This window comes from Mobula birostris, chromosome 21 (assembly GCF_030028105.1).
Source record: "Mobula birostris isolate sMobBir1 chromosome 21, sMobBir1.hap1, whole genome shotgun sequence".
NCBI lineage: Eukaryota > Metazoa > Chordata > Chondrichthyes > Myliobatiformes > Myliobatidae > Mobula > Mobula birostris.
The window spans coordinates 30,900,928-30,927,554 of record NC_092390.1 but is presented as its reverse complement, the minus strand read 5'-3'; the positions used below and the strand labels follow the sequence as shown (position 1 = coordinate 30,927,554).

The following is a 26,627-nucleotide window of genomic DNA, read 5'->3' as shown; positions in this document are numbered from 1 at the left end:
ACTTATTCATCCTCTTTGCTCTCTGTCCGATAACCATTCCATGTCAGTTTATTATCCCAAATTCTGTATGCTATGATCTTGTTGAGCTACGTGGAATCTTACTGAAAGCCTTTCAAAACTCCAACCACAGATCTCCTTCAGTAAACAAGGGGATTCCCAGAGGACTCTTTGTTATAGGACCATAAGACACAGGAGCAGAATTTGGCCATTTTCCTATTGGATCTGCTCCGCCATTCCATCATGGCTGATCCATTTTTCCTCTCAGTCCCAACCTCCTGCCTTATCCCTGTATTCCTTCATGGTTTGACCAATGATGAATCTATCAATCTCTGCCTTAAATATACATACAGACTTGGCCTCCAAAGCTAGCTGTGACAATGAGTTCCACAGATTCACCACTCCCTAGCTAAAGAAATTTCTCTTCATCTCTAAGATGTAAAGATTCACAGCGCGAGTAGCACAAAAGAAGCTTCACTTTTGTGGAAGATTACATTTGCTGTGGATAAACACAAGGAAATCAGAAGCCAATCTCCTCCCTTTAGAGATGCAGAAAATCTAAAGCAAACCACATTGGTTTTGACCAGCTGAAATGTACAAGCTGAAACTTGCAACTCATTGATCCAATGGATCACGCTTTTTCCAGATGGAAAAGCACAGATGCTGAAGTGCTGTTTTCCCAATACAGGTAGCTTGTTTATCTAACTGAATCCTTTCCACTAACCTGTTCGAAAAGGCTGTTAAATGTTACTGGTATCACAGAGCTGGGCTTGTACTGCAGTCACCAAATGTGTTTCCATACCTTTCCTTGTAGCAAACAAAACCTTGGTTAAGTGATAAATTCATAGAACCATAGAACCATAGAAACTACAGCACAGACACAGGCCCTTTGGCCCTTCTTGGCTGTGCCGAACTATTTTCTGCCTAGTCCCACTGACCTGCACACGGACCATAGCCCTCCATACACCTCCCATCCATGTATCTGTCCAATTTATTCTTAAATGTTAAAAAAGAACCCGCATTTACCACCTCGTCTGGCAGCTCATTTCATACTCCCACCACTCTCTGTGTGAAGAAGCCCCCCCTAATGTTCCCTTTAAACTTTTCCCCCCTCACTCTTAACCCACGTCCTCTGGTTTTTTTTCTCCCCTTGCCTCAGTGGAAAAAGCCTGCTTACATTCACTCTATCTATACCCATCATAATTTTATATACCTCTACCAAATCTCCCCTCATTCTTCTACGCTCCAGGGAATAAAGTCCTAACCTATTCAACCCTTCTCTGTAACTGAGTTTCTCAAGTCCCGGCAACATCCTTGTAAACCTTCTCTGCACTCTTTCAACCTTATTTATATCCTTCCTGTAATTTGGTGACCAAAACTGAACACAATACTCCAGATTCGGCCTCACCAATGCCTTGTACAACCTCATCATAACATTCCAGCTCTTATACTCAATACTTTGATTAATAAAGGCCAATGTACCAAAAGCTCTCTTTACGACCCTATCTACCTGTGACGACACTTATAGGGAATTTTGTATCTGTATTCCCAGATCCCTCTGTTCCACTGCACTCCTCAGTGCCTTACCATTAACCCTGTATGTTCTACGTTGGTCTGTCCTTCCAACGTGCAATACCTCACACTTGTCAGTATTAAACTCCATCTGCCATTTTTCAGCCCATTTTTCCAGCTGGTCCAAGTCCCTCTGCAGGGTCTGAAAACCTTCCTCACTGTCTACCACACCTCCAATCTTTGTATCATCAGCAAACTTGCTGATCCAATTTACCACATTATCATCCAGATCATTGATATAGATGACAAATAACAATGGACCCAGCACTGATCCCTGTGGCACACCACTAGTCACAGGCCTCCACTCAGAGAAGCAATTCTCTACCACCATTCTCTGGCTTCTTCCATCGAGCCAATGTCTAATCCAAGTTACCACCTCTCCATGTATACCTAGCGAGTGAATTTTCCTAACTAACCTCCCATGCGGGACCTTGTCAAAGGCCTTACTGAAGTCCATCTAGACAATATCCACTGCCTTCCCTTCATCCATTTTCCTGGTAACCTCCTCGAAAAACTCCAACAGATTGGTCAAACATGACCTACCACACACAAAGCCATGTTGACTCTCCCTAATAAGCCCCTGTCTATCCAAATGCTTGTAGATTCTGTCTCTTAGTACTCCCTCCAATAACTTACCTACTACTGACGTTAAACTCACCGGCCTATAATTTCCTGGATTACTTTTCGATCCTTTTTTAAACAACAGAACAACATGAGCCACTCTCCAATCCTCCAGCACTTCACCCGTAGACAGCGACATTTTAAATATTTCTGCCAGGGCCCCCGCAATTTCAACACTAGTCTCCTTCAAGGTCCGAGGGAACACTCTGTCAGGTCCCGGGGATTTATCCACTTTAATTTTCCTCAAGACAGCAAGCACCTCCTCCTTTTCAATCTGTACAGTTTCCATGGTCTCACTACTTGATTCCCTCAATTCCATAGATTTCATGCCAGCTTCCTTAGTAAATACAGACGCAAAAAACCCATTTAAGATCTCCCCCATTTCCTTTGGTTCCACACAAAGCCGACCACTCTGATCTTCAAGAGGACCAACTTTATCCCTTACAATCCTTTTGCTCTTAATATACTTGTAAAATTCTTTGGATTATCCTTCACTTTGACTGCCAAGGCAACCTCATGTCTTCTTTTTGCCCTCCTGATTTCTTTCTTAAGTATTTTCTTGCACTTCTTATACTCCTCAAGCACCTGATTTACCCCGTTTCCTACACATTTCATACAACTCCCTTTTCTTCTTTATCAGAGTTGCAATATCCCTTGAGAACCAAGGTTCCTTATTCCTATTCAATTTGCCTTTAATCCTGACAGGAATGTACAAACTCTGCACTCTCAAAATTTCCCCTTTGAAGGCTTCCCACCTACCAATCACATCTTTGCCAGAGAACAACCTGTCCCAATCCACGCTTTTTAGATCCTTTCTCATTTCTTCAAATTTGGCCTTCTTCAAGTTCAAAACCTCAACCCTAGGACCAGATCTATCCTTGTCCATGATCAAATTGAAACTAATGGTGTTATGATCACTGGAACCAAAGTGCTCCCCTACACAGACTTCTGTCACTTGCCCTAATTCGTTTCCTAACAGGAGATCCAATATTGCATCCCCTCTAGTTGGTCCCTCTATATACTGATTTAGAAAACTTTCCTGAACACATTTTACAAACTCTAAACCATCTAGACCCCTAACAGTATGGGAGTCCCAATCAATGTGTGGAAAATTAAAATCCCCTACCACCACAACTTTATGTTTCCTGCAGTTGCCTGCTATCTCTCTGCAGATTTGCTCTTCCAAGTCTCGTTGACTATTGGGTGGTCTGTAATACAATCCCACTAATGTGGCCATACTTTTCCTGTTTCTCAGCTCCACCCATAAGGACTCAGTAGACAAGCCCTCTAATCTGTCCTGCCTGAGCACTGCTGTAATATTTTCCCTAACAAGCAATGCTACTCCCCCACCTTTCATTCCTCTGCCTCGATCACATCTGAAACATCGGAACCCTGGAATATTAAGCTGCCAGTCCTGCCCCTCCTGTAGCCAAGTTTCACTAATTGCTACAACATCATAATTCCACGTGTTAATCCACGCCCTCAACTCATCCGCCTTCCCCGCAATACTCCTGGCATTGAAATATATACACCTCAGAAGATTTTTACCACCACTCACAACTTTTCTATGAGCAGATTTGCTTAAACTTTCAATATCATTTATTTTCACCCCAGCCACACTGTCAGCTCTGGCACTCTGGTTCCCATCCCCCTGCAAATCTAGTTTAAAGCCTCCCCAATAGCACTAACAAAATTCATCTAAATAAAACTCTTTGTTGTTGTAAACATTCATTAATTTTGCTAACTGGAAGAGAATTGTATAGCAGATTAGTCTAAGATGCTTCCCTAAATCCATGCTGATGCTGCTCAATCCTATTATTCTTCATAAGGCATTCATTATAGATTCTAACAGTTTACCAATAATCCAAGGATTAACCAATGCTCAGGTTTGGTCCCAATCTACATCTATTAATTAAAGATATACCTAAGTACCTAAAATGACAAGTAACTAATCCACAAAGGACATTAATTTCTTTTTTGTAGATACTAATATTGACTTTGAGATCATTTGCTCTTTCAATAATGATGTAAATTAGTAGCAGAAAGCCAGTGGGTTACCTGTTAGATACTAAGCCAAAAGATTCCAGTCTTTTCTTTTCCAAAAGACTGGAAGAGCACAATTCATTTGTATTGATCTGTGTGTTTGATTCTTGCATTCTTACTTACATCAGTTATGATAGCAAAGGTAGCAACTACTGCTACTGCTGCCATAACGTTTGCATCCCCATTGACTCTAGGGATAGTATTGAGAGAGTAGTTGACTCAGCCCAATACAATACTAGCACATCCCTTCACACTAATAGTAGGTACTGCCTCAAGGCAACATCTATCATTAAAAAAAGAAATCCTGCAAATGCTGGAAATCCAGAGCAACAAACAAAAAAATGCTTGAGGAGCACAGCAAGTTAGACAGCATCAATGGAAAAGAATAAACAATCAATTTTTTGGTCTGAAACCCTTCTTCAAGACTGGAAAAGAAGGGGGAAGAAACCAGAAGGGTGGAGGAGGAATATGAAGTAATAAGCTGGGATATGATAGGTGGAAGAAGAAGGAATCTGTTAGGCGAGGAGAGTGGACCATGGGAGAAAAGGAAGGATGAGGGACACTAGGGGAAGGTGATAGGTGAGGAGATGAGAAGAGGTAAGAGTGGGGAATGGAAGATGTGGGAAGGGGTAAGGGAAGTTAGAAATCAATGTTCATGCCATCAAGTTGGAGGCTACCCAGACAGAATATTAAATATTTCTCCTCCAACCTGAGAGAGGCCTCATCATGGCAGTAGAGGAGGCCATGGGCTGACATGTCAGAATAGGAATGGGGTTTGGAATTAATACAGTTGGCCACTGGAACATCCTGTTCTTTGCGGTTCTATCATCAAAGATCTTGGTATAGCAAAGAGCAGGATATTCCAGTGGCTATCCATATACCACTTTGGTCACTTTGCACTACAATGGACTCTCTTTTGTTTGTTCTAATTGCGTTCGTTCTTGTAAAAATTATGTATAATTTATGCATAATTAATGTTTTTCTTGTGATTGTTGTGTGTCTGGTGCTACATGCATGTGATAATGCTGCAAGTAATCTTTCCATTGTACCCGTTCATACCTGTGCTTATGCACATGAGAATAAAGTTGACTTTGCATGTCGAGTCCATGCACTGTGATCACATGGACACCTCGCAAATACATCAGAAGGTGAGCACCACCTCACAAACTACATAGTCTGCCATTTGACAGGTACCTCTTGTCCCACTTGTGGAAGAGTCTGTGGTTTTGACCTCATCATCCAGTTCAGAATACCCCAAACCAGAATGGAAGCAAGTAACCTTTGATCCTAAGGAACCGTTCATGAAGTAAAAGTAATTAACAATCCATAATTGAATATTACATTTGGATTGTTGGAAAATACAAAAATGGATTAAAAGCTTACAAGCAACACACATCAAAGTTGCTGGTGAACGCAGCAGGCCAGGCAGCATCTGTAGGAAGAGGTGCAGTTGACGTTTCAGGCCGAGACCTTTCGTCACCTCTTCCTACAGATGCTGTCTGGCCTGCTGCGTTCACCAGCAACTTTGATGTGTGTTGCTTGAATTTCCAGCATCTGCAGAATTCCTGTTGTTTGCGTTAAAAGCTTACAAGTTGATTTTCTGATGATGGTAGTTTAAAACAGTTGCTTGAAATTGATAAACAGCTTGCAAAAATCTTCATAAACACACTATCTTCAATGAATCCTAGAGCAGTAGCAGTTGCTTAAACCTATTTTTTACTCTATGCTTTGACTTGGATCATTTTGATAACAAATATAGTCAACTCCTCTTAACTTCATGTTGGTAGTTACCTGTAGAAATATACATGCATGAAAAAATCTTTTGCACCATTTTTTTGGTACATATTGACGAGAACAGCAGGACAACTGTGCAGGATTAAACACAGTCAACTGTGCATTAGAAAAACTACTAACAAAGTTTTTCATAGAAGTAACAACTTGCAGCTTTTTGTAGGGATAAGCATTTGAGGAAGATTTTGTGAGAACACTGGTTTATCTGGATCAGGTAGCAATTCAGTAAGCCTAAGATTTAGATCAAATCAGACACAAGTCAGAAATTCTATTGCTTTTCACAGTAACCAAGAAATGTACTTTTAATAAAAGCTACAGAAAAGATCATTACAGAATTGCTGTGAAGGAATATAAGTCATCTCACTCACCTCAACTCGCAGCACGGTGGTGAATGTCTTGGCATCCTCAGTCACCCCACCCAAATAGAGAGATTTCGTAAAAACAGGCGGATGATCATTTTCATCTTGCACCTCGATGAAAACCTTTGCTGTGTTTGCTGGAACAGAAATTCTGAAATTGCTGATTTCTGTTTAAAGCTTCTTGATTCATTCCCCCCCCGCCACAATACACTTTTTTTTCAACAGATGTGCTGCAATTCAATCAGGGCACATCATTATATTCATTCACTGTACAAGACATTTCAATACATTCACTTTCAATATGTAAATGCCACTAATACTTCAACATAAATTGAAAAATAAAAACAAACATAGCTGATCATTTTGAAAGCTAAGTTCAAAAGTACTGGACTCCACATGCATGAAATTGAGGATCATTTTTAGAGGTTATTTCTGACGATACAGACTCAGTTTTGTTCTTCTGAGCTGATCACACACCTTGGTGGCCAATGATTAATTTCTTGAATATTTTATTTTATTTCAGTGCTAATTATTTTAAATGTGACATGCACAATTACATTTAAATTTCTGTTCTTTTTTTAAATCAATGTGGCACTTCTTTGGCATACTGTATACCAACCTTCCTGTAATCTGACCAAAATCTGACCAAGCAAGCTGTGTAAAATGGGCATAAAGGTAACACAAGAGACAGCAGATACTGGAATTCGGAGTAACAAACAATCTGCTGGAGCAGATTAGAGGGAGGTAAGAAATTGTTGATGTTTTGGATCAAGTCCCTGCATCAGAGCCGAGAATGGAGAGATGAGATGGCCAGCATAGAGACAAATGACAAGAAAGGAAACCAAGCTGATTTGTGGACTGAGGATGGGTGTTAGATGACAGGCAGGTAATGGAACACATACGAAATACTGGAGAAACTCAGCAGGTTGGGCAGCATCTATGGAGAGGAATTAAGAGGATGTTTTGGGCTGAGAACTTTCATCAGGACACCTGTTAGGTGGGGGAAGTGAGCAGGAATGGAGTTGGAAGACTGTTGCGGGTGGATGATAGACTAATGCAGATGAAGAGAGTGAAGAAATAGGGAAAAATAAATGGAGTAAGGTGGAGAGAGGGGCATGTGAAGATAGGAGACAGCTGTTGGAGGGAAATAAGCACAAAATACATAATGCTACCAGAACTGGATTTGGGTGAGTAAAGGAGTTGAGAATGGGAGCCATTAGAGGAGAAGGTACCAGATTGTGGGTGGGGGGAAAATTGTGTGTGAAATAGATGGAAGGAACCAGGAGGGGGAAGAGGCAGAGCTGGATAAAGGGGGATCTGGGGAGGATGTGAAGGGAGATAAAAAGATGGGAGGTCCAGAGGATAAGAAGGAGTGGAGGGGTAAAAAGAGGGTGAGGAGAAGAAGAGAAAAAATGAAGAGTGGAGTGGTTCACCTAAAATTGGATAACTCAATACTCATGGCATTGGGTTTTATACTACCCAGGCAAAATATAAGGTGTTGCTCCTCCAGTTTGCACTGGGCTTCCTCCTGGCCAGGGATGACTTGCCAGTGGGAGAATGGTCTGTAACTGGGAGCTCAGGAAGGCCACTACAGACGGAGTGTAGGTGTTCTGCGAAACAGTCGCTGAGTCTGCACTCTGGTTTCGCTGAAGCACAGGAGGCCACACCGGGAGCACCAAATGCAGTGGGCAAGGTTGAACCTTTGCCTTACCTAGAAGGATTGTTTAGGTCCTTGTATGATAGTGAGGGAGAAGATGTAAGGACAAGTGTTACATCTACTGTGAGGGCAGAGGGAAATAGCAGAGGTAAGGGAGAGATGAGTGGACTACGGAATCGTGCAGGGAGTGGTCCCTGCGGAAGGTGGAAAGGGGTAGGGAGGGGAAGATGTGGCTGATGGTGAGATTATGTTACAGCTGGTGGAAGATATGAAGATGGTATTACCTTGGTAGTTTACCAGGCAATGAAATGTTACCAGTTTATGGCAAATCACCCCATTCTCATTGATATGGAACAACTGGGCTCAGCACTGAGGGATGGGAAAGCTTTCAGGGGAAGGTACAGTATTTAGAATATTAGTCTTTAGTCACTACTATGCTGGAAAATGCAGGGAGTGACATAGGTTAATATAGGGTGAAAGAAATTGGAAAAGTACAGCACTTAAACAGGATGTCCATACCGACTATGATGCCAATTTAAACTAACCCCAACTCTCTGCACAACATCTATATCCCTCCATGACCTGCCTGTTCATATAGCTATCTAAAGGCCTCTTCAATGTTGATATCATATTTATTTACACTACTACCCTTGGGAACTTATTCCAGACACCTACATACCTGCTTAGTCAGGCTTGGTTATTATGACCCCATTCACAGTCTTGCTTTGTGGCTGCCTGTAAAGCAGACGAATCTCAAGGTTGTATAATTTATACATACTTTGATAATAAATGTATTTTGGACTTTGAACAATTGTGTACACAAATGGTAAAGTTGCCATGGCTACAAGCCTCCAGATGAAAGTGAGGCAATGGAATGACACTTGATAATGATGGCCAACTTTAATGTCTTGGGGGGAAGTGGATGTGGTTGTAGGCACAGGAGGTGTGGTGTGTGCTGTTTACGGAATCATTGCAAGACGTACCGAACTTTGGAAAATATGCCTGTGTCAGAATCACTAGGATCCTGAAAGTAGCTGGGTGGCCAGGCAGCAAATCACAGATCTTCATTGACAGCAGAATTTCCCTAACTTTTTTAATGCCATGGATCCCTACCATAAACCCAAGTTGGGTCCAAGGCATAAAAAAGGTTATCCCAAGTTGGGAACCTCTGTCAAAGAAGAAGATAGGTGAGTGGTGGGCTCTTTGAGGACTTAACTCAATTCAAATTTCATGACCTGGACCTTATTCGCTTCATCCGCAATTCACTGGTGAAGCCACTGATCCAGTCATCAAGCCAACCTGCCGGCTGTGGCTTCACAAGGCCATGTTGTCCGTAGGTCAAGGGTCAGCCGAAACTCCTTGTAGCAACAATAGTGGCTACCAATCTGGCAGTCTGACACCAGTGACTGAGGAGCAATATTCTGTAGGTCAGTAGGAGACAGAGAGGTCAGGTTCTGTAGATCACAGGGCTCACAAAGTCAGCAAGAGTTGGGCGAGGATGTGAAGAATAAGCAGCCTTACCTTGGCCCAGTATGGCCAGGATCTCCAGCACTGTGCCATAGAGCAGCAGCAAAAAAAAAAAATCCCCGTTATTTATTACTCATGGGTGAGCTGGAAACTGTATGGTTGGAACAGATGAAAGAGACTGGCAGCAGTATCCTGGCATGAAAGTCAGGGTTGCTTATTTTTAACTGTAATTAGAACTCAACATCAAGCAGAATGAAGCCTGAACACAAGAGATTCTGCAGATGCTGAAAATCCAGAAGAACACATACAAAATGCTAGAGGTCAGCAGGTCAGGCAGCATCTATAGAGAGGCATAAACAGTCAATATTTTGGGCTGAGACCCTTCATCAGGACTAGAAAGGAAGGGGGAGAAAGCCAGAATAAGAAGGTGGGGGCAAGCTGCAGGTGATAAGTGAAGGAGAAGATAGGTGAGTGGAGGAGGGATGATGAAGTGAGAAGCTGTGAGATGATAGGTGCAGAAAGTAAAGAGCTGAAGAAGAAGGCATCTGATATGAGAGGAGAGTGGACCATGGGAGAAAGGGAAGGAGGAGGGGCACCAGTGGGAGGTGATAGGCAGGTGAGGAGAAGAGAAGGGATAAGAGTGTTGCCATAATGGGGAATGGAAAAAGAGAGATGATGAAGGGGGGAGAAATTACCAGAAGTCAGAGAAACCAATATTGATGCTGTTAGTTTGTAAGTTACCGAGTCAGAATATGAGTTAGTAGTGGAGGCCATGGAGATGTTGCAATGGAAATGGGGAGCCGAATTAAAATGGTTGGCCACTGGGAAATCCTGCCTGCTGTAGATAGAGCCAACGTGCTCAACAAAGCAGTCACCCCATAAAGCCCCAATGAGCCTGCAGCTCTCCCAAGGCTTTAAACACTGTGTGAGTTACCATGACAGCAAACTACACACTGTAACCACTGGGAGATTGCCCAGATATACCCTTCCACACCCTCTATTGGGACAGTGACCAGCCAACCCTCCATAATCAGTGACTCCTCTAACCACTGGGAGTCAATTCTGGGACTGATCAATTCTGCATTATCACTGACCACAGGAGAGTGACTACACACATCTTCCACACCCTCTGACCACTGGGAGAGTGACGAGACACAAACATCCTAGATGGCACCAGTGACCAACAGCAACATCTTGCAAACAGCTCATGAGACTACTTATTCTTCTTTTAAATATGCTTCTTCTCCTGAACTGCCATCAATTACAGCCTGTAATTTCAATGTTGATGATGGACTTCTGGGCCAATGGAGCAATCTGGCGCTTTTGCAACTGGACAAGGACAACAGCGGAAGGTGAGTGGGTGTTCAGTGCTGCCTGCCCGTGTTTGGCTGGCCTCCCTCTCGCTGCTACTGGAAGAAGGTATTGGAGTCTTGGGCCTCATGCTGCAAGGTTCAATCACGGCTCATGGCTGTGGGATTCTTTCTCGGGGGACTCAGTGGTTTGATGTTCAATGTCCTCAACGCTGAACATGCTTGGTGGCAATGGACTCATTTTTGGAGGACGCTGCGGTGCATGTTCCGTGTATTTCTGGTACCCTTTTTTCACGACTTGATTGAAGTGATTTGGCATGGAACTATCTCTATGGCCGTGGCCTGTAGTCACGGTGCTAAAGTGAACTGACTCGGCGACTGTCACTCCTGGACCGTTTTGTAGACTCTGCGGTTTAATGCTTAATATTCTGTGTGTTGTCGCTTCTTTTTGCTGTTTGTGTGATTTGATCTTTTTTTTGTGTTGGGTGGTGATTTTTTTCTTGAAATGGGGTCCATGCTGTTTCTTTGTTTCATGGCTGCCTACGGGAGGATGAATCTCAGGGTTTTATATTGTATATAGTACATACTTTGACAATAAATGTACTTTGAAACTTTGACGAACCACACCCTTCGAGAGAATAGACATACCTGCTTGCCGCAACCTTTGACGACTAGAAAGGTGGCCAGGCTTGGTTGCTACATCCTCTAAGACAGCACTCATTCAGACTATGTCCCTATCCCAATCACCTTGGGTAATTGCTGATCCCTATCTTAGTACCATCACAGAACCATCCCCCTCCCCCAAAGTCCTAAATGAGGAATAGTAATTCGAGTGGGTCTCTCTTGCTGCAGTCCAGGATTCAGGAAGGGACTGCTGAATCTGTGATTGAGAACAGGTGGAGAGGTTGGCTGAGGAGAATGTCTTGTCCAGAGTGCCAGAACAGAGTGGATTGAGAATACTGCTCAGATCAACATTCAAGGGAGATATCTTGCAAATAAGACATTTTATGTTCAATTTATTTCATGATATAATAATATTCTGCTTTTTTAACGGCAAACAGACTAAAAGCAATGTATTGCCACTAAAAATATCTCAATTACATGTGTTGATTTTATTTATTAAAATACTTAATGTTTCTAGAATTACTGAATGCATGGCTTCCTTCATACATTGTGAACAATTTATCAAAGGGCTTTCAGTACCTACACTGTAAAAAATACTTTGTAGTTCCAACACTACAAATAGCTGGGGTGTTTAGAGCAGGACCTTTTAATTAATCCAGAATTATGTTACAAAATTCTAGGAAACAAATGACTTTTAGCATTTAGTTGACAGAGAGACATTATAAATGAGCCCACATTCAATTTACAACATCAAACTGTTATTTAACTCGACTACTCAAATTAGAACATGGCACTAATTACAGCCCTTTAAACAAGCAATGCTAATGGATATCCTTTCAAAATGAAGATTAGCAAAAAAAAAAGAAATGAAAAAGGCGTTTAAATGATCAACAGATTTTTTTCTTAGTAGTTACTAGGACCCTTTGCACTTGGCTATTCTCCTCTACTCCTCTCTCACCTTGGAAAGAAGACACAGGACTGAGAGCATGAACCATTATACTCAAGCGCAGCTTCTGGTTATCAGACTTTGGAAGAAACCTCTCATACACTGAAGGATGAACTCTTGATCTCCCAATCTACCCAATGTAGATTTTATGTTTTATCTGTCTGTCTACCTGCTCTGCACATACTCTGCAACTGTATCACTACATTCTGTTTTTATTTTACTACCTCGATGTACAGCAACTGTCAGCATGATCTACCTGGCAGGATGCAAAACAGAAGCTTTGCACTATTTCTTGATACATGTGACAATAATATACCAATACTAATATTAAGGAGGATCAATGATCAACTTTATTTGCCATATATATTTATATGTGTTAGGAATTTATTGTGGTGTTTAGGCACAAAATGCAACAAAAATAACAACATACAACAGTTATAAAGAATTATACCAAAATAAAGTCAGAGGGTCAAAGGACATACAATATATGGAATAAATGTGCATAAATACTTAAATACCAGCATGTATTTACAATGCAAGCAGTGTTATAAAAAGTGGTTTAAAGTGCATATACAGCACAGTGCAGTGATGGGTTAACTAGAATGGTTGATCAGAGTGACTGCCAAGGGGAAGATATTTTTAAGATGGTGTTGATTTCTTAAACATAGCCTTATAGCACTTTCCAGAAGGAAGCTTTTGGAACAGGTAGCTTGCAGGGTCGGTAGTGTCCACAATGATTTTTCTTATTTGTTTCTTTGTTCTGCAAGTCCTGAAGAGATGGTAGACTGCAGCGGTAATAAGAACATTGCAAGACTGAAGGTAAGAATCGCTAGAGCTATTTTTTGAACCCCATTCCCCCCATTCCCACTGTCGACAACAGTGTGCAAACTGCTCTCCTGTTCCTCCTCAGGGCTACTCCAAGAACACCTTGTAAATATGTGATCTGTATCAGCAGGTCTGGGAGCAACAGCAGCACCGCCACCTGTAGGTTCCCTTGCAAGTCACCAATCATCTTGTGCTGGAACTATATTTTTTATAACTCCAGCATCACTGGGTCTAAGCATTGGCACTTGTTACCGTCAACAATGAGAGAGGACCTTTACCAGAACCACTGCAACAGGTCAAAAAGGAAACCCTCATGCCCAATTAGGGTTGGTCAATGAATACACATAAAAGTTGCAGGTGAACGCAGCAGGCCAAGCAGCATCTCTAGGAAGAGGTACAGTGGACGTTTCGGGCCTACGTTTCAGGCACCTCTTCCTAGAGATGCTACCTGGCCTGCTGTGTTTACCAGCAACTTTTATATGTGTTGCTTGAATTTCCAGCATCTGCAGATTTCCTCGTGTTTGGTCAAGGAATACTGGATTTGTCAGGGATACCCACATTTCATGAGTAAGTTAAAATACGCTTTATACATAAGATGTAATTTGTGAATTGAAAGAAAGGGATAAATAAGGTAGAGGCAGGGAAGTTGTTTCCACTGGCGAGACTAGAACTAGGGGACATAGGCTCAAGATTTGGGGGAATAAACTTATGACAGAAATGAAGGGAAATCGCTTTTCCCAGAGAGTAGTGAAACTGTGGAATTCTCTGCTCAGGGAAATAATAGAAGCTTTCATTAACTATATTTAAGATAGAGTTAGATAGATTTTTGCATAGTAGGGGAATTAAGGGTTATGGGGAAGAGGTAGGTAGATGGAGCCGAGTCCATGCAGATCACCCATGATCTTATTAAATGGTGGAGCAGGCTCGACAGGCCAATGGTTCCTATTTCTTATGTCTCTAAATAATGTAGTTATGAATTATTTGTGAAAATTCAAATTCAGTATGCATTGATAGTGATTTATGAAAATTGATTACAATGACCACTATGATAACTAAACAGAAATTAGCTTTACGATGAGCATGACTAACTACCAACATTAACACCCTAACAGAGTTGAACAGGTTACTTATTCACGTCAGACACAGTGATGATAAACCTACCCCCTCAGTGGTACTTCATCCATATGTCTCATGGACACTGTGCATTAGATTAAATGCCTTCTTGTTAGCTAATTAAGAGGCAAAGTACTTCAGAAGAACATTTATAAGTCTGAAGCATCTCACCCTGGGAAATAAAAAATAAAAATGGTCTTGCATTTAACTTCTGAGCTGCAAGTTTAGTCTTTTCAATTCTGGAGTCACAATTTGATCTAATATTTTATATTTCAGAACTTGCTGATATTTGTATACAATAGATCATTTTTTGCTGTTCATGAAAATAGTGGAGTTTTTATTTCACCTAATTTCTAGCCTTAAGTACTTTGCCATCTGTTCATGAAAAAGAATGGCCATACAGAGAACTATCTTGCCTTCTCGTGCACGGATGTGTGTAACTTATTTAATACACACTATTTAAAAAAAATAGGAATGCATCATTCCATACTATATGAAAATAGTTTCACAGAGAAGCCAGACTCCTATTATTCATGAAAACAACTGCTAGATGAATTGATGCTGTTCTCGACACATAATATCGACCATCCGTCTGCCTCCACAGACACTGCCTGACCTGATGAATTTCTCCAGCAAACAACAACAACAACAACAGGACTTCTGCAGATGCTGGAAATTCAAGCAACACACATCAAATTTCTCCAGCAGCTCGCTTTTTGCTCAGGTTAAAACAGCATCTGCATTCTCTTGAAAGATAGGCTATGTGCAGTTTTAATTCACAAAGCAGACAACTCCAATTATTGCCTTAATTTAAAAAAATAAGAAAGCCCATACCCCTTCAATCATAATCAATTGTATACAGAAAACAAAACGTGATTTCCAAAGTAGCTCAACATTTCATATTGGTGCTTAGAAAATCTGTGCCCCTCCCTTCCCTGAATCTGAAAAGACCATTTAATTTATGGTGTTTCACTGAGAATGCTAATTAAAACTCTGGAAATTGCTGAGCATTTTACCTTTTCTGTTGCTTAACAATATGGAAGGGAAGAGGTTAAATCACTTGAGATTTGGTGCCTTTGTTGGGTCCAATAACAACTAACATAAATTTGGGGTATTCAGCAGCTAAATTGGGACCTTAACCCCCTTTCAAATCATATTACTGACTTAAATACGTCAACTTCTTACAGGTCACTAAATCCTAACAGCATAAAGAGTAATGAAGCACAAGCTTTGAAGCTGCCGAGAGAAACAGAGGGCTGGAGTTTCCTCTGAGTTTGGGAAGGCACGTTACATTAACTCAGGGATCCACACCAGGCCTATCAGAGAAGAAATTTGCAAAATATATTAGCACAATTGGATTGGGAACCCTTCGTTCATTTGTGCATCGGAATCACTCGGTTCTTCCCAAGTCACACAGGCCACAGGCTGAAGAAACGGCAAGAGTGTAAGTGGCAATTTTCATAGCTTTGTGCTGTAGTGCTATGCTGGGACAGCTTCTGTTTAGTAAACACATGAGATTTTGCAGATGCTGGAAATCCGGAACAACACATGAAATATTAGAGGAACTCTGTAGGTCAGGCAGCATCTACAAAGGGGGAATAAACAGTTCACGTTTCAGGCTGAGATCTGCTCCAAGCTGTCAACTGATTATTCCCCTCCACAGATGCTGCCAGACCTGCTGAGTTCCATCAGCATTTTGTGTGTAGCTTCTCTTTACTGGCCATTTGAAGATGACAATAAATAAAGATGTGGGGTAAGAACGTGATTATCACTGGCTGGGTAGAGGGCCAGAAGGAGGTGGGATGGAGTGGGGAGAGCAGATGTTCATTGACAGTATGTTTGGTTGAGATTGAGGCGAAGATCTGAGTAGGAAAGGAGGAGATAGCAGACAGATTACAGGGTTGCTTGTTTGGCCTGGAGGAACACTTTCTCATTCTCCAAATCCACAAAGCATGGCATAGAGACATTCACTAATAATATTCTGCCCTTCTAACCTGCCTGCAGTTAAAAATGAAATAGACACATTATAATGCCTTAACTTATCAACCTGCTTCCTGTAAGACCATAAGAGGAGCAGAATTAGGTCATTCAGCCTATTGAGCCTGCTTCACCATTCCAGCATGGCTGATATATTATCCTTCTCAACACTATTCTCCTGCTTTTTCCCAATAACCTTTGACACGCTGACAAATCAAGAACTAATCAACCTCTGACTCAATGATCTGGCCTCCACAGCCGTCTGTGGCAATGAATCCCTCTGATTCACTATCCTCTGACTAAAGAAATTCCTCGTCATCTCTGTTCTACATGGATGTCCCATGGGAAGACAGCACACGTGCAACCATCAAACAGGGAATAGTTGGATTTGAGTAGCCACTTGATTCTCCTTACAAATTCCTTTGCGGTTTAACCTCTGACACAACCTGCAGCTTTCCTCCTTCTAGTAATATCACCAGTCCCGGCAGTTGTTGCAAACTGCATTGTATAAGGTTGTTTTCCTCTGGCTCTGCATTGTGCATGATTAAAATCTTGCTGTTTAAATTAGTATGTGGTATTTAGTGTGCTGGATCAGCAGGCATTTTATATACTATATCTAGGAGTGGTGTCAACAGGGAGCAATAAAGGAGACAAGTTACTATTCTCCTAATTATAGTCCAGAGATTAATTTGTTATAATAATTGATGTGTACCAGGACTTATTTGTTACAAATTTACTTGAGCTGCTCTGTACGCCTTAGGAATGTATTATCAGTGCATCAGAAACTGATATGTTAACGTTTTGTTTACTATTTGTCAATATACGTGTATATTTTACACTGCCTTATGCCCACTATTAGCTTTTATTTTAAACATATGAATATTCCAAGTTACCAGCAAAAAATGAAATAATTTGATCAAGTTGGGATTACAGGGAGAAAATGCCAGAGAAGACAGGTTATCCAACCGCGAATAGTTTTATTTTCAGAGCAAAATGATGGTGCAGAATTGTAATTCATTTGTGTGAATGATTTGCGCCTGGCAGTGCTGGTTAGGAGGAAAGGACAACCATTATGTTAGTTCAAGCTTTTTAGTTACCTGCAGCAGAAACAACAGAACTGGTTTGTATTTACATAGAACAGCTTAAAAAATACCCTTAAGTGCTTCACACAGCTGCAAGTGAAATAAAGATTTATGTGGAGAAGAATGGAGGTGACATAGAAGACAAAATTAAAACTAGACATAGTTTTGTGGAGGAACCTAGTAAAAAAAAGGAGATTAGATTTTGAATTCCAGAGTGGAGAATGGCAGACTGAAATCAGTTCTCAAATTGTAGGGTGAAGATCAGAATCAATGAAAGGCTTATTGGGGTTGGGTGAGAGCAGTGGCTTGTGCTGGTGGAGAATATTACAGAAACCAAAACCATCCAGGTGTTTAAAATTGAAAATAACAAATTTTAAATTGTAAGTGTTTAGGAGATTAGAATTTAAACAACACTATACAAAAACACAAGGACTCAAAAGGGATATTGAAAGGCAAGCAGTTTGGTAGGAATGGGGAAAGAAGTGTAGCTTCTGTGCATTTTGTGGAAGAGATTAGCTTGGAGAAGGTTTAGGAATAGCTGAAGGCTAAAAAACAGAGGTGGAAGGAAGCCTGGTGTGAAGTCTCAGTGGGCAAAATGAACAGAGGAAGCAGTATAAAGATGGTACCTGTCTTACAGATGTAGAAGTTTGTGCATCTCAGTTTGTTGCTCGCAGGAATGTGAGAGGAAAAGGTTTACTGAGAAAGAAACAGTGAAATCACAGCTTGATCTTTCCCTCGACTTCTCTGTTTTAAAGTGTTTCACCCTAAGCCAACCGCTGTATCGCCAACCTACACTCTCTAAGCTGCATTGTATTTCCTCCAGAATATCCTCCTAGAGTTTCACAACTTCATCTCCTTGACCTCAGTGTTTTTCCCAGATGGAACTGAAGCTCTAGCTTCTCTCCCTCAAGAAGCTGTGAATGCAGCAACATCAAATACGCTTAAGGTTGCAACAGGCAGATTCTTACACTTCAGGGAAAGAAATGTCTTGGGAACCCAGCAGAAAGTGCAGTCAAGAGCAAGGTCAAGTCAGCCTTGATCTTATTAAGTGGCGGAGCAAGCTTGAGATGCTATTTCTGTTGCTTTATCTTGGTTAAATTATTTTCTTATTTCCTGACAAAACCATTTTAGTTAACCAAGATACTAAAGCTTGGATAAACTATTATTGATCCATAAATTATATTTAGCTGTTTTCTGGTGAAACTTATCTAATATCCTTTTCCCTCCATCTAGATTCATGGGGTGACTTTTAATTTGCAGCTGCATTCAATGCACTAACAAAGTCTCAGTTAAAGCTTACATGAAAGTATTACATTTATATTATAATAATATTATTATATTCTGAAATCTTCCATATTAAAAAAGAGTGAGCTAAGTAAGTGAAACAAAAATTTGTTAAGTACAAAATATAGACGTATAGCAATCACACAAAAAACGGACGTTATTTATAAAAGCACATTCAGAACTTAAAAGGCCAGATGGCAGCCAAAAACTTGATTCATTGAAAAGGTTCAATGTAATTTCAATTTAAATTGCCCAGAAATTGGTCACTGGAAAAGCCATATTTAAACAGTGCTCTGTTTTATGGGGGAGAGTGTGAGTTGGCGAAAAATCGCATATCATGCATGGTCTGTAGTTTACTGAATGCAAAGCTCAAAGGGTTGTCTGCAATAAAATAAAACAGCCAAGTATACGTATGTGAACACTGGCCTTTCCTCCATTCACTACTGCAATCAACCACTTGGGGGAGTCTGGGAGTTGTGTTCAGTGTGTGCAGGCCAGGGTAATGGGATTGGGTAAGTGGTCTCAAGGATACTTGCATGGACGGGTAGCTGTTTGATATAAAGGAAATCTACCTGCAGGCCATCATTTGTACACATGGGTGGCTCACCTTACTTGTGGAACATAGATGCTCAACTGAAGTTCTGTTCAAACATGCCTTGGATGAGGATAGAAGCTACTGTGTGTGCTCAGATGCCAGTAATGGTAAACTTGCCATGTGCAAGCAGATCCTGGAAGCAATTTGCCATTCTGGGACCTAAGCAATACGTATCTGAAATCTAGTTTTAAATAATTCTCTATTATGTAGCACCTGTGATGAATTTCTAGGCAACGACAGTTTTGATGAGCTGTTATACTGATTTTGATTTAAGGGAAGCTGATCTTTTCAATTGCTTTCAATAAAAGGTGTTAGATGTTCGGAACACTAGAGGTCTGTAGCTCAATGTTTAACAGTGTGCTAAAATGATACCATAGTGTGTGCCACAGTTTAGCCCCTGAGGCTCTATGAAAGATTACAACAAAAAGTTGACCTTCTTCAATTATTAATTTACCGATGCCTCCCCACTGTTTGCTTCTTTGCTTTTATATAATTCTCTCAAATATGCAGACGTTGCTGAAAAAATGGAAAGTGATGTTCTAATGATGATTCACCAGCTGTCTGAGGTAGGCAGTCTCAAGTGTCTGCAACCTTGTTCCACATGTGTATTTCCACACATTTGGACCTATTTCCGTCTGCACCTTGGATTGTGGAAGAAATGAAAAATGGAATAGTTTGAAAAGAAAACAGGATTTAAAGGCCACTTACAATTACTATTGGTCACACTAACGATGGGGATTTTTCAAGTTACTGAATTAGAGCACATGCTGGTGCTAACTGGTGCAGAAAGCAAACTGCTTGAGGAACTCAGCCAATTAGAGTTCCTCTAGCAGTTTGATTTTTGCTCTAGATTCCAACATGTAGTCATTCATGTCTCTTTGATGCCAGTTGGCCTTCTAAGAAGCTACCAGGAAACTCTGAATGCATATGCATGATCTGCTAATGTCAGGAAGGAACAAAAATAACCACCTGCCACTTGTGATGGAGCAGGAGCTCAACTTTTCTCATATACAGGGAGTGGCAGAATCTCAGTTTGGGAGGCACCTTCTCTGAAAACATTGTGCCCTGATACAGCCTGCACCATCGCTCAAACGATCAAGTTTTGGGATGAGTGGGAATTTAAGAATGCTTCAAGTCGAGAGGAAAGTGGCTTAGTTAGCTTGAGTTTGCACTTCCTGCTTTGAGAAGCAGCTGAAGTAACTATAGGACATATTTAACATGGGTTGTTTCTTCAACCACACATCAAACAGAAAAGTAACCTACCTGAACATCCCTCAAAAACACTTGAAAACATTTCATTGTTTTTGTGCCATCATCTTAATGATTAACTTTTTATGATTTAAATTGGAATCAATGACAAAAAGATAATAAAATTAACTTACTTCTTGAAGGAACCCTGAGGTTTGATCTAAAGAGCAGCAATGAATCTGCCTGGATTCTGATTTCGTAGTCTTTTATGGATTCATAATCCAATGTTTTATTTGTTGTGATGACTCCTGTGCGATTGTTGATTTTAAACACTCCTGAAACCACAAATGTCAAATGTATTAACAAAAACATAGCAAGATTACACTAATTTGATTTATTTACAATGAGAAACTCATCAGAGAAGGATTTGACAAGGTATAACTTGCATTTTTATTTATTCATCTCTCACAAAATTGGGTAGAGTAAGATTTCATGTAAAAACGGGTGCTTGATTGCCTGTACAGACTCAATGGGCTAAAGGGCTGCTTTTGGGCTGTATTTCCCTGTCACCCTTTGCCTGGGATCAACAGAAACAAGAGAAAGTAGGCAATTTAACCAATCAAGTCTGCCTGGCAGTTCTCATTTTAAGATTTTTCAGGGACCAGGTGTTTTCAGACCTCTGTTGTAAGGAATACCGCAGGTTCACCATCTTCTACATGGAGACGTTTCCCCTCATCCCAGTCATGCACAGCCTATCCCTAACTGTGAGACTGTAACCCATGTTCTAGTCTCCAAACCACAAACTGGGTTGACTAGGATTGGATTCACTAAAGATTAGAAGAATAATGGAGGATCTTATGAAACTTCTGAACTTCTGAACTTCTGACAGACCTGATGGGCAGGGAGAAAGTTTCCCCTCATTTACGTTAGAAGAAGGGGCTGGTCCCAGTTTCAGAGCAAAAGATATAGGACTGAGGTGAACAGAAATATCTTTACTCAGCGAGTGGGATTCGCCACCAGAGGTGGCTATAGAGGCCAAGTTGTTGAATTTATTTAAGCATATACAAATGACATCGAGGAATAATGAGGATAGAGCAGGAATACTCTTCTTGCTACTCCTGCTTCTATTTTCTGTTTTTCTGTGAGGCAATTGATGCAGCCAATTTGGCTTGGCTGATGCCATTACTGTCCTACATGAACTTGTTCAAAAATTCCAGGGGTTGTAAGGAACTAATCAGGGGTAGGATTCATGATGAACTTTCTCTTTCCCATCGTGGATTCTCAGAAATCGTCAATACTCCCTGCCTGAAAGTTTAATCAACCAATTTACTCAGGATGCTGAGCCAGCATTCACTGCTTTTATTTCAGATTTCCAACATCTGCATGCTTTTAGTTTTCAACCAATTTGCTGCATTCGCCCCTCGTTGGTCCCAGCTATTTCCTGCTTCGGTCAGGTGGGCTATAAAACTGTTCTTTAATTTTAACTCTAGATTATGTTATTTTGATCTTAATTCTGACTAATAAATCTTAGTTTCAGATTATTTTACAGCATAGTTCTTAATCTTATTAATCTTCACAATAAGAAGGTGTTTAGCAAAGAATTAGCAATAATTTTTGCCTTCGATGCCCACTAATGATTTGCTGGATGGTTTGCTAATCTATTACATAACCCAACCAAAATTTTATTCATTAAAATTAATATTTAATAAATTTTGCAGAAGATGATTATAAAGTCAAAAATTTGTGACACACTATTTCAATAAAACTAATGAGTAGTAATCCTAAACTCTTAATAACGTTTTATTGCTAAATGGGAAATATCACACAGAAACAGATCAACGGTTATTAGCAGTGCTTATTGGTAGGAATTCTCACTCCCTGCTTTGATTGTAATTCACTTTCACACATCTCTTTTGAAACTAAGCTTCCATCGCATTAACTGTAGGAGGAAAAGATTAGGGTAGGCCATAAAAGAGTAAGAATAATCAGTGGATGTGGTCATTAATCTTGTGAAGATATTTATCTATATCAGTAAAAATGGAAAAGTGTCAGATACATGATGGCAAAAACAAAATTAATTCAGCAAACAAAATAAGATGTAGGCGTACTCCATTATGACCTAGATACAAGAGCTAATTCAGTTCCAGATATAGTGCTCCAGGATCTTGCACCAAGTTCACATTGCCTATTTAATTATTGAAGCTGTTTTGTTTGATTTGTTTTATGTGCCATTCTTCGAGTAGCAATAGAAGGGATGGAACACAAGCTTTAAATCAAATGCACTTTTAATGCTGCTGTGCTCAAGCTGGACCTGATAAGGGAAGGTTATGCAATATAATTAACTCTAAATGCGTGTCCACAGGAATGAAAGTTGAGAACAGACATTTAAACAATACAACGAAATAAACCTGGAATTTTGGGGCATTTATGTGGTCTGCATTTTCAGATAACACCTCTGCTTGCTTATTAAAACTTCAATGACTGAAACAAAGTTTGCGGTTACGATGCAGATCACAGGATATTCTCCATGAATTTGAAATCTTTTCAGAACAGCATCAAAAGTGGAGTCAGGGAAGCACCTATCCTGAGGACAAAATAATCTGCAGATGCTGGGATCAAAGCAACACTCACAACACGCTGGAGGAACTCAGCAGGTCAGGCAGCATCCGTGGAAACGATCAGTCGACGTTTCGGGCCGGAACCCTTCGTCAGGACTGTAGAGGGAAGGGGCAGAGACCCTATAAAGAAGGTGGGAGAGGGTGGAAAGGAGAAGGTTGGTAGGTTCCAGGTGAAAAACCAGTAAGGGGAAAGATAAAGGGGTGGGGGAGGGGAAGCAGGGTGGTGACAGGCCTGTCGAAGGGTTCCGGCCCGAAACATCGACTGATCGTTTCCACAGATGCTGCCTGACCTGCTGAGTTCCTCCAGCGTGTTGTGCGTGTCACCTATCCTGAGGACAAAGCGACACATGAACTGCTAACAGTTTTGTTGATGACAAGCAAATTATAGAGAATGTAGCAAATCAGATCAGACCATATATTCCACATTATACAAATGCAAATATAAAACATTCTTCCTCAGTCAGCAGTACTGCATGTTCAACTAGATGTGTTTGTTCATTATGCTTTTCATGTGAAATTCAAAGGAGCAGATTTCCAGAAATGGAGTGCAATATATAGCCACCATATTGAACTTTAATGAATTTTCATGACAACATATTTTTGATAAAGTCAGTGACTTTGCCAAACTTCTATCGATGCACATTAGAGAGTACCCTACTGTAAATGGTTGCATCATGGCTTGATATGGAAGCACCAATGCTTAGGAACAGAAAAGTTACATAAATTGACGGACTCAGCACTGTCCAACACAGGTAAGGTCCTCTTCACCATTGAGCACATTTCCATGATGCGCTACCACAAGAAAGCAGCATTCATCATCAAAGACCCCACAAGCTAGGTCATGCCTTCTTCTTGCTACTACCATTGGACAGGAGGTACTGAAGTCTTATTTTCTACACCATCAGGTTCAGGAACAGTAAACCAGTTGGTTCTATGACCTACAGACTCATGTTCAAGGACTGTTTGCAACTTATGCTCTCAATATTATTTTTATTTGCATTTTTTGTCTTCTTTTGCACATGGTGTTTATCAGTCTGTCTGTTTATAGAATAGAATAGAATAGTACAGCACAGTACAGGCCCTTCAGCCCACATTGTTGTGCCGACCCTCAAACCCTGCCTCCCATATAATCCCCCACCTTAAATTCCTCCATATATGTGTCCAGCAGCCTCTTCAATTTCACTAGTATATCTGCCTCCACCACTGACTCAGGCAGTGCATTCCATACACCAACCACTCTCTGAGTAAAAAACATTCCTCTCGTATCCCCCTTGAACTTCCCACCCCTTTTTCAAAACTTTATGAAAAGTTTTGTTTTGTAAAATTCTATTGTATTTTTTATTTCTGTAAATGCTTGAAAAAATTTCAATCTCAAGATAATACATGATAATATAGAACATTACAACACAGTACAGGCCCTTCGGCCCATGATGTGCCGACCTTTTGACCTACTCTAAGATCAATCTAACCCTTCCCTCCAACATAACTCTCCATTGTTCTATCAACCATGTGCTTATCTTAAATGTCCCTAATGTATCTGCCTCTACCACCACTCTGGCAGAGCAATCCATGCACCCACTATTCTCTGTGTAAAGAACTTACTTCTGACATCTCCCCTACATTTTTATCCGAACACCTTAAGATTATCGCCCCTTGTATTAGCCATGTACATACTTTGATAATAAGTTTACTTTAACTTTGAAATTACTTTGAACTTTTGATTGAAAAAGAATTTTAATATTGCAGTTGGCTGAATTTTTATGTTTGCAATACCAAATTAACCATTACATGGCCTGGTCTGAGGTTCAATAACCTCACAGCAGACAAGAATAAAATAAAAATATTCAAATTCACCAACGTTACAATATTATCCATCTCAGAAAGCTCTTACCAGCATCATTTCCTGCTATAATTGAATACACTACAGTTTGATTGATAGCAGCTGCTATTACAGTTTCAACCACGGTTCCTACTGGAGCTCTTTCACTTACAGGTGGAGGTCTGAAAGAGAAGAAAAATGTTCAACGTTGAGCATTGCTGCAACAAGTCAATAGAAGTCACACCAAGAACATTTTACTGCTGAAGTTTGTTACATTTATTACTAAATATTACAAACGTTGGTAGGTGTGCTCAGTAGGTCTTTTATCAGAAGTGGCTGATAAATTGCATTCGTTAATCTTTTGGCTTGAATTCTGCAAAGAAACCTGCACATCAATGAAGATAAAGAGAAACTTCACTTGTCTTCACAGGCAGTTCGAGGTCGGCAGCTTTTTTTTGTTGAAAGATGGAAATTCCTTGAAAAGGGTTATTTCTTTACTATCCAGTCACAGGACCGGAAAGAGCAAGCCCTGGTTCTCCCACTTAAAAGTAACCTTGGTGATACTCCTACAATATCTGTCCAGTACGGATTCCAGTGGCAGAGTGAACAATCAGGTCCAGTCTTTTGAACTTGTAGAGAGGTACAGATAGCACATGACAAAGAACTGGACATTGCAATGTCAATACCTGGATGCCAACGGCTCCATTTCAACCATCAACAAGAGTAAAAGAGACCTGGAGACAGGATGTTTATTGTGCTTCTAACAAAGAAAAATAGAAAATCTATAGTACATTACAGGCCCTTCAGCCCAGAGTGTTGTGCCGACCATGTAACCTACTCTAGAATCTGCTTAGAATTTCTCTACCATATAGCCCTCTATTTTCTAAGCTCCATATACTTAACAGTCACTTAAAAGACCCTATTGTATTTGCTACTACCATCTTTGCTGGCAGTGCATTCCACACACCCGCCACTCCCTATGTGAAAAACTTACCTCTGACATCCCCCTTGTACCTACTTCCCAGCACTTTAAAACTATGTCCCCTTGTGTTAGCCATTTCAGCCCTGGGAAAAAGCATCAGGCTATCTACACGATCAATGCCTCTCATCATCTTATACGCCTTTATCAGGTCACCTCTCTTCCTCTGTTGCTCCATGGAGAAAAGTCCAAGTTCACTCAACCTATTCTCATAAGGCATGCTCTCCAATCCAGGTAACATCCTTGTAAATCTCCTCTCTACTCTTTATAGTATCCACATCCTTCCCGTAATGAGCTGACCAGAACTCCAAGTGGGGTCTAACTAAGGTCTTATATAGCTGTAACATTACTTCACAGCCTTGAACTTAATTCCACGGTTGATTAAGGCCAACACACCATATGCCTTCTTAATAACACTGTCAACCTGCGCAGCAGCTTTGACTGTCCTATGGACATGTACCCCAAGATCTCGCTGATCTTCCACACTGCCAAGAATTTTACCGTTAATATTATATTCTGTCTTCAAATTTGACCTACCGAAATGTACCACTTCACACTTAACTGGGTTGAACTCCATCTGCCACTTCTCAGCCCATTTCTACATCCTATTGATGTCCTGCTGTAACCACTGAAGACCCTCTAGACTATCCACAAAACCCCCAACTTTTGTGTAGAGGAAAGATGTGCGTGGAGTATTGGCATTTAATTTGGTGTCTGATCCGATTTGAGAAGATCAGTGGGAATGCAGAATGGGGAGAAA

The 26,627-nt window shown here is 40.7% G+C and overlaps 1 protein-coding gene across 1 annotated transcript in view; it reads right to left on the bottom strand.

Moving 5' to 3' along the window:
* pcdh15b (protocadherin-related 15b) overlaps positions 1–26,627 on the bottom strand; it is a 780,285-nt gene that overhangs the window by 102,224 nt on the left and 651,434 nt on the right. Inside the window, exons 23-25 of the mRNA XM_072239829.1 lie at positions 24,961–25,070; positions 20,646–20,786; positions 6,393–6,520 (exon numbers count right to left, since the gene is read on the bottom strand). Coding sequence (XP_072095930.1) covers positions 6,393–6,520; positions 20,646–20,786; positions 24,961–25,070 — 379 coding nt within the window. The remainder of the gene's footprint in view (positions 1–6,392; positions 6,521–20,645; positions 20,787–24,960; positions 25,071–26,627) is intronic.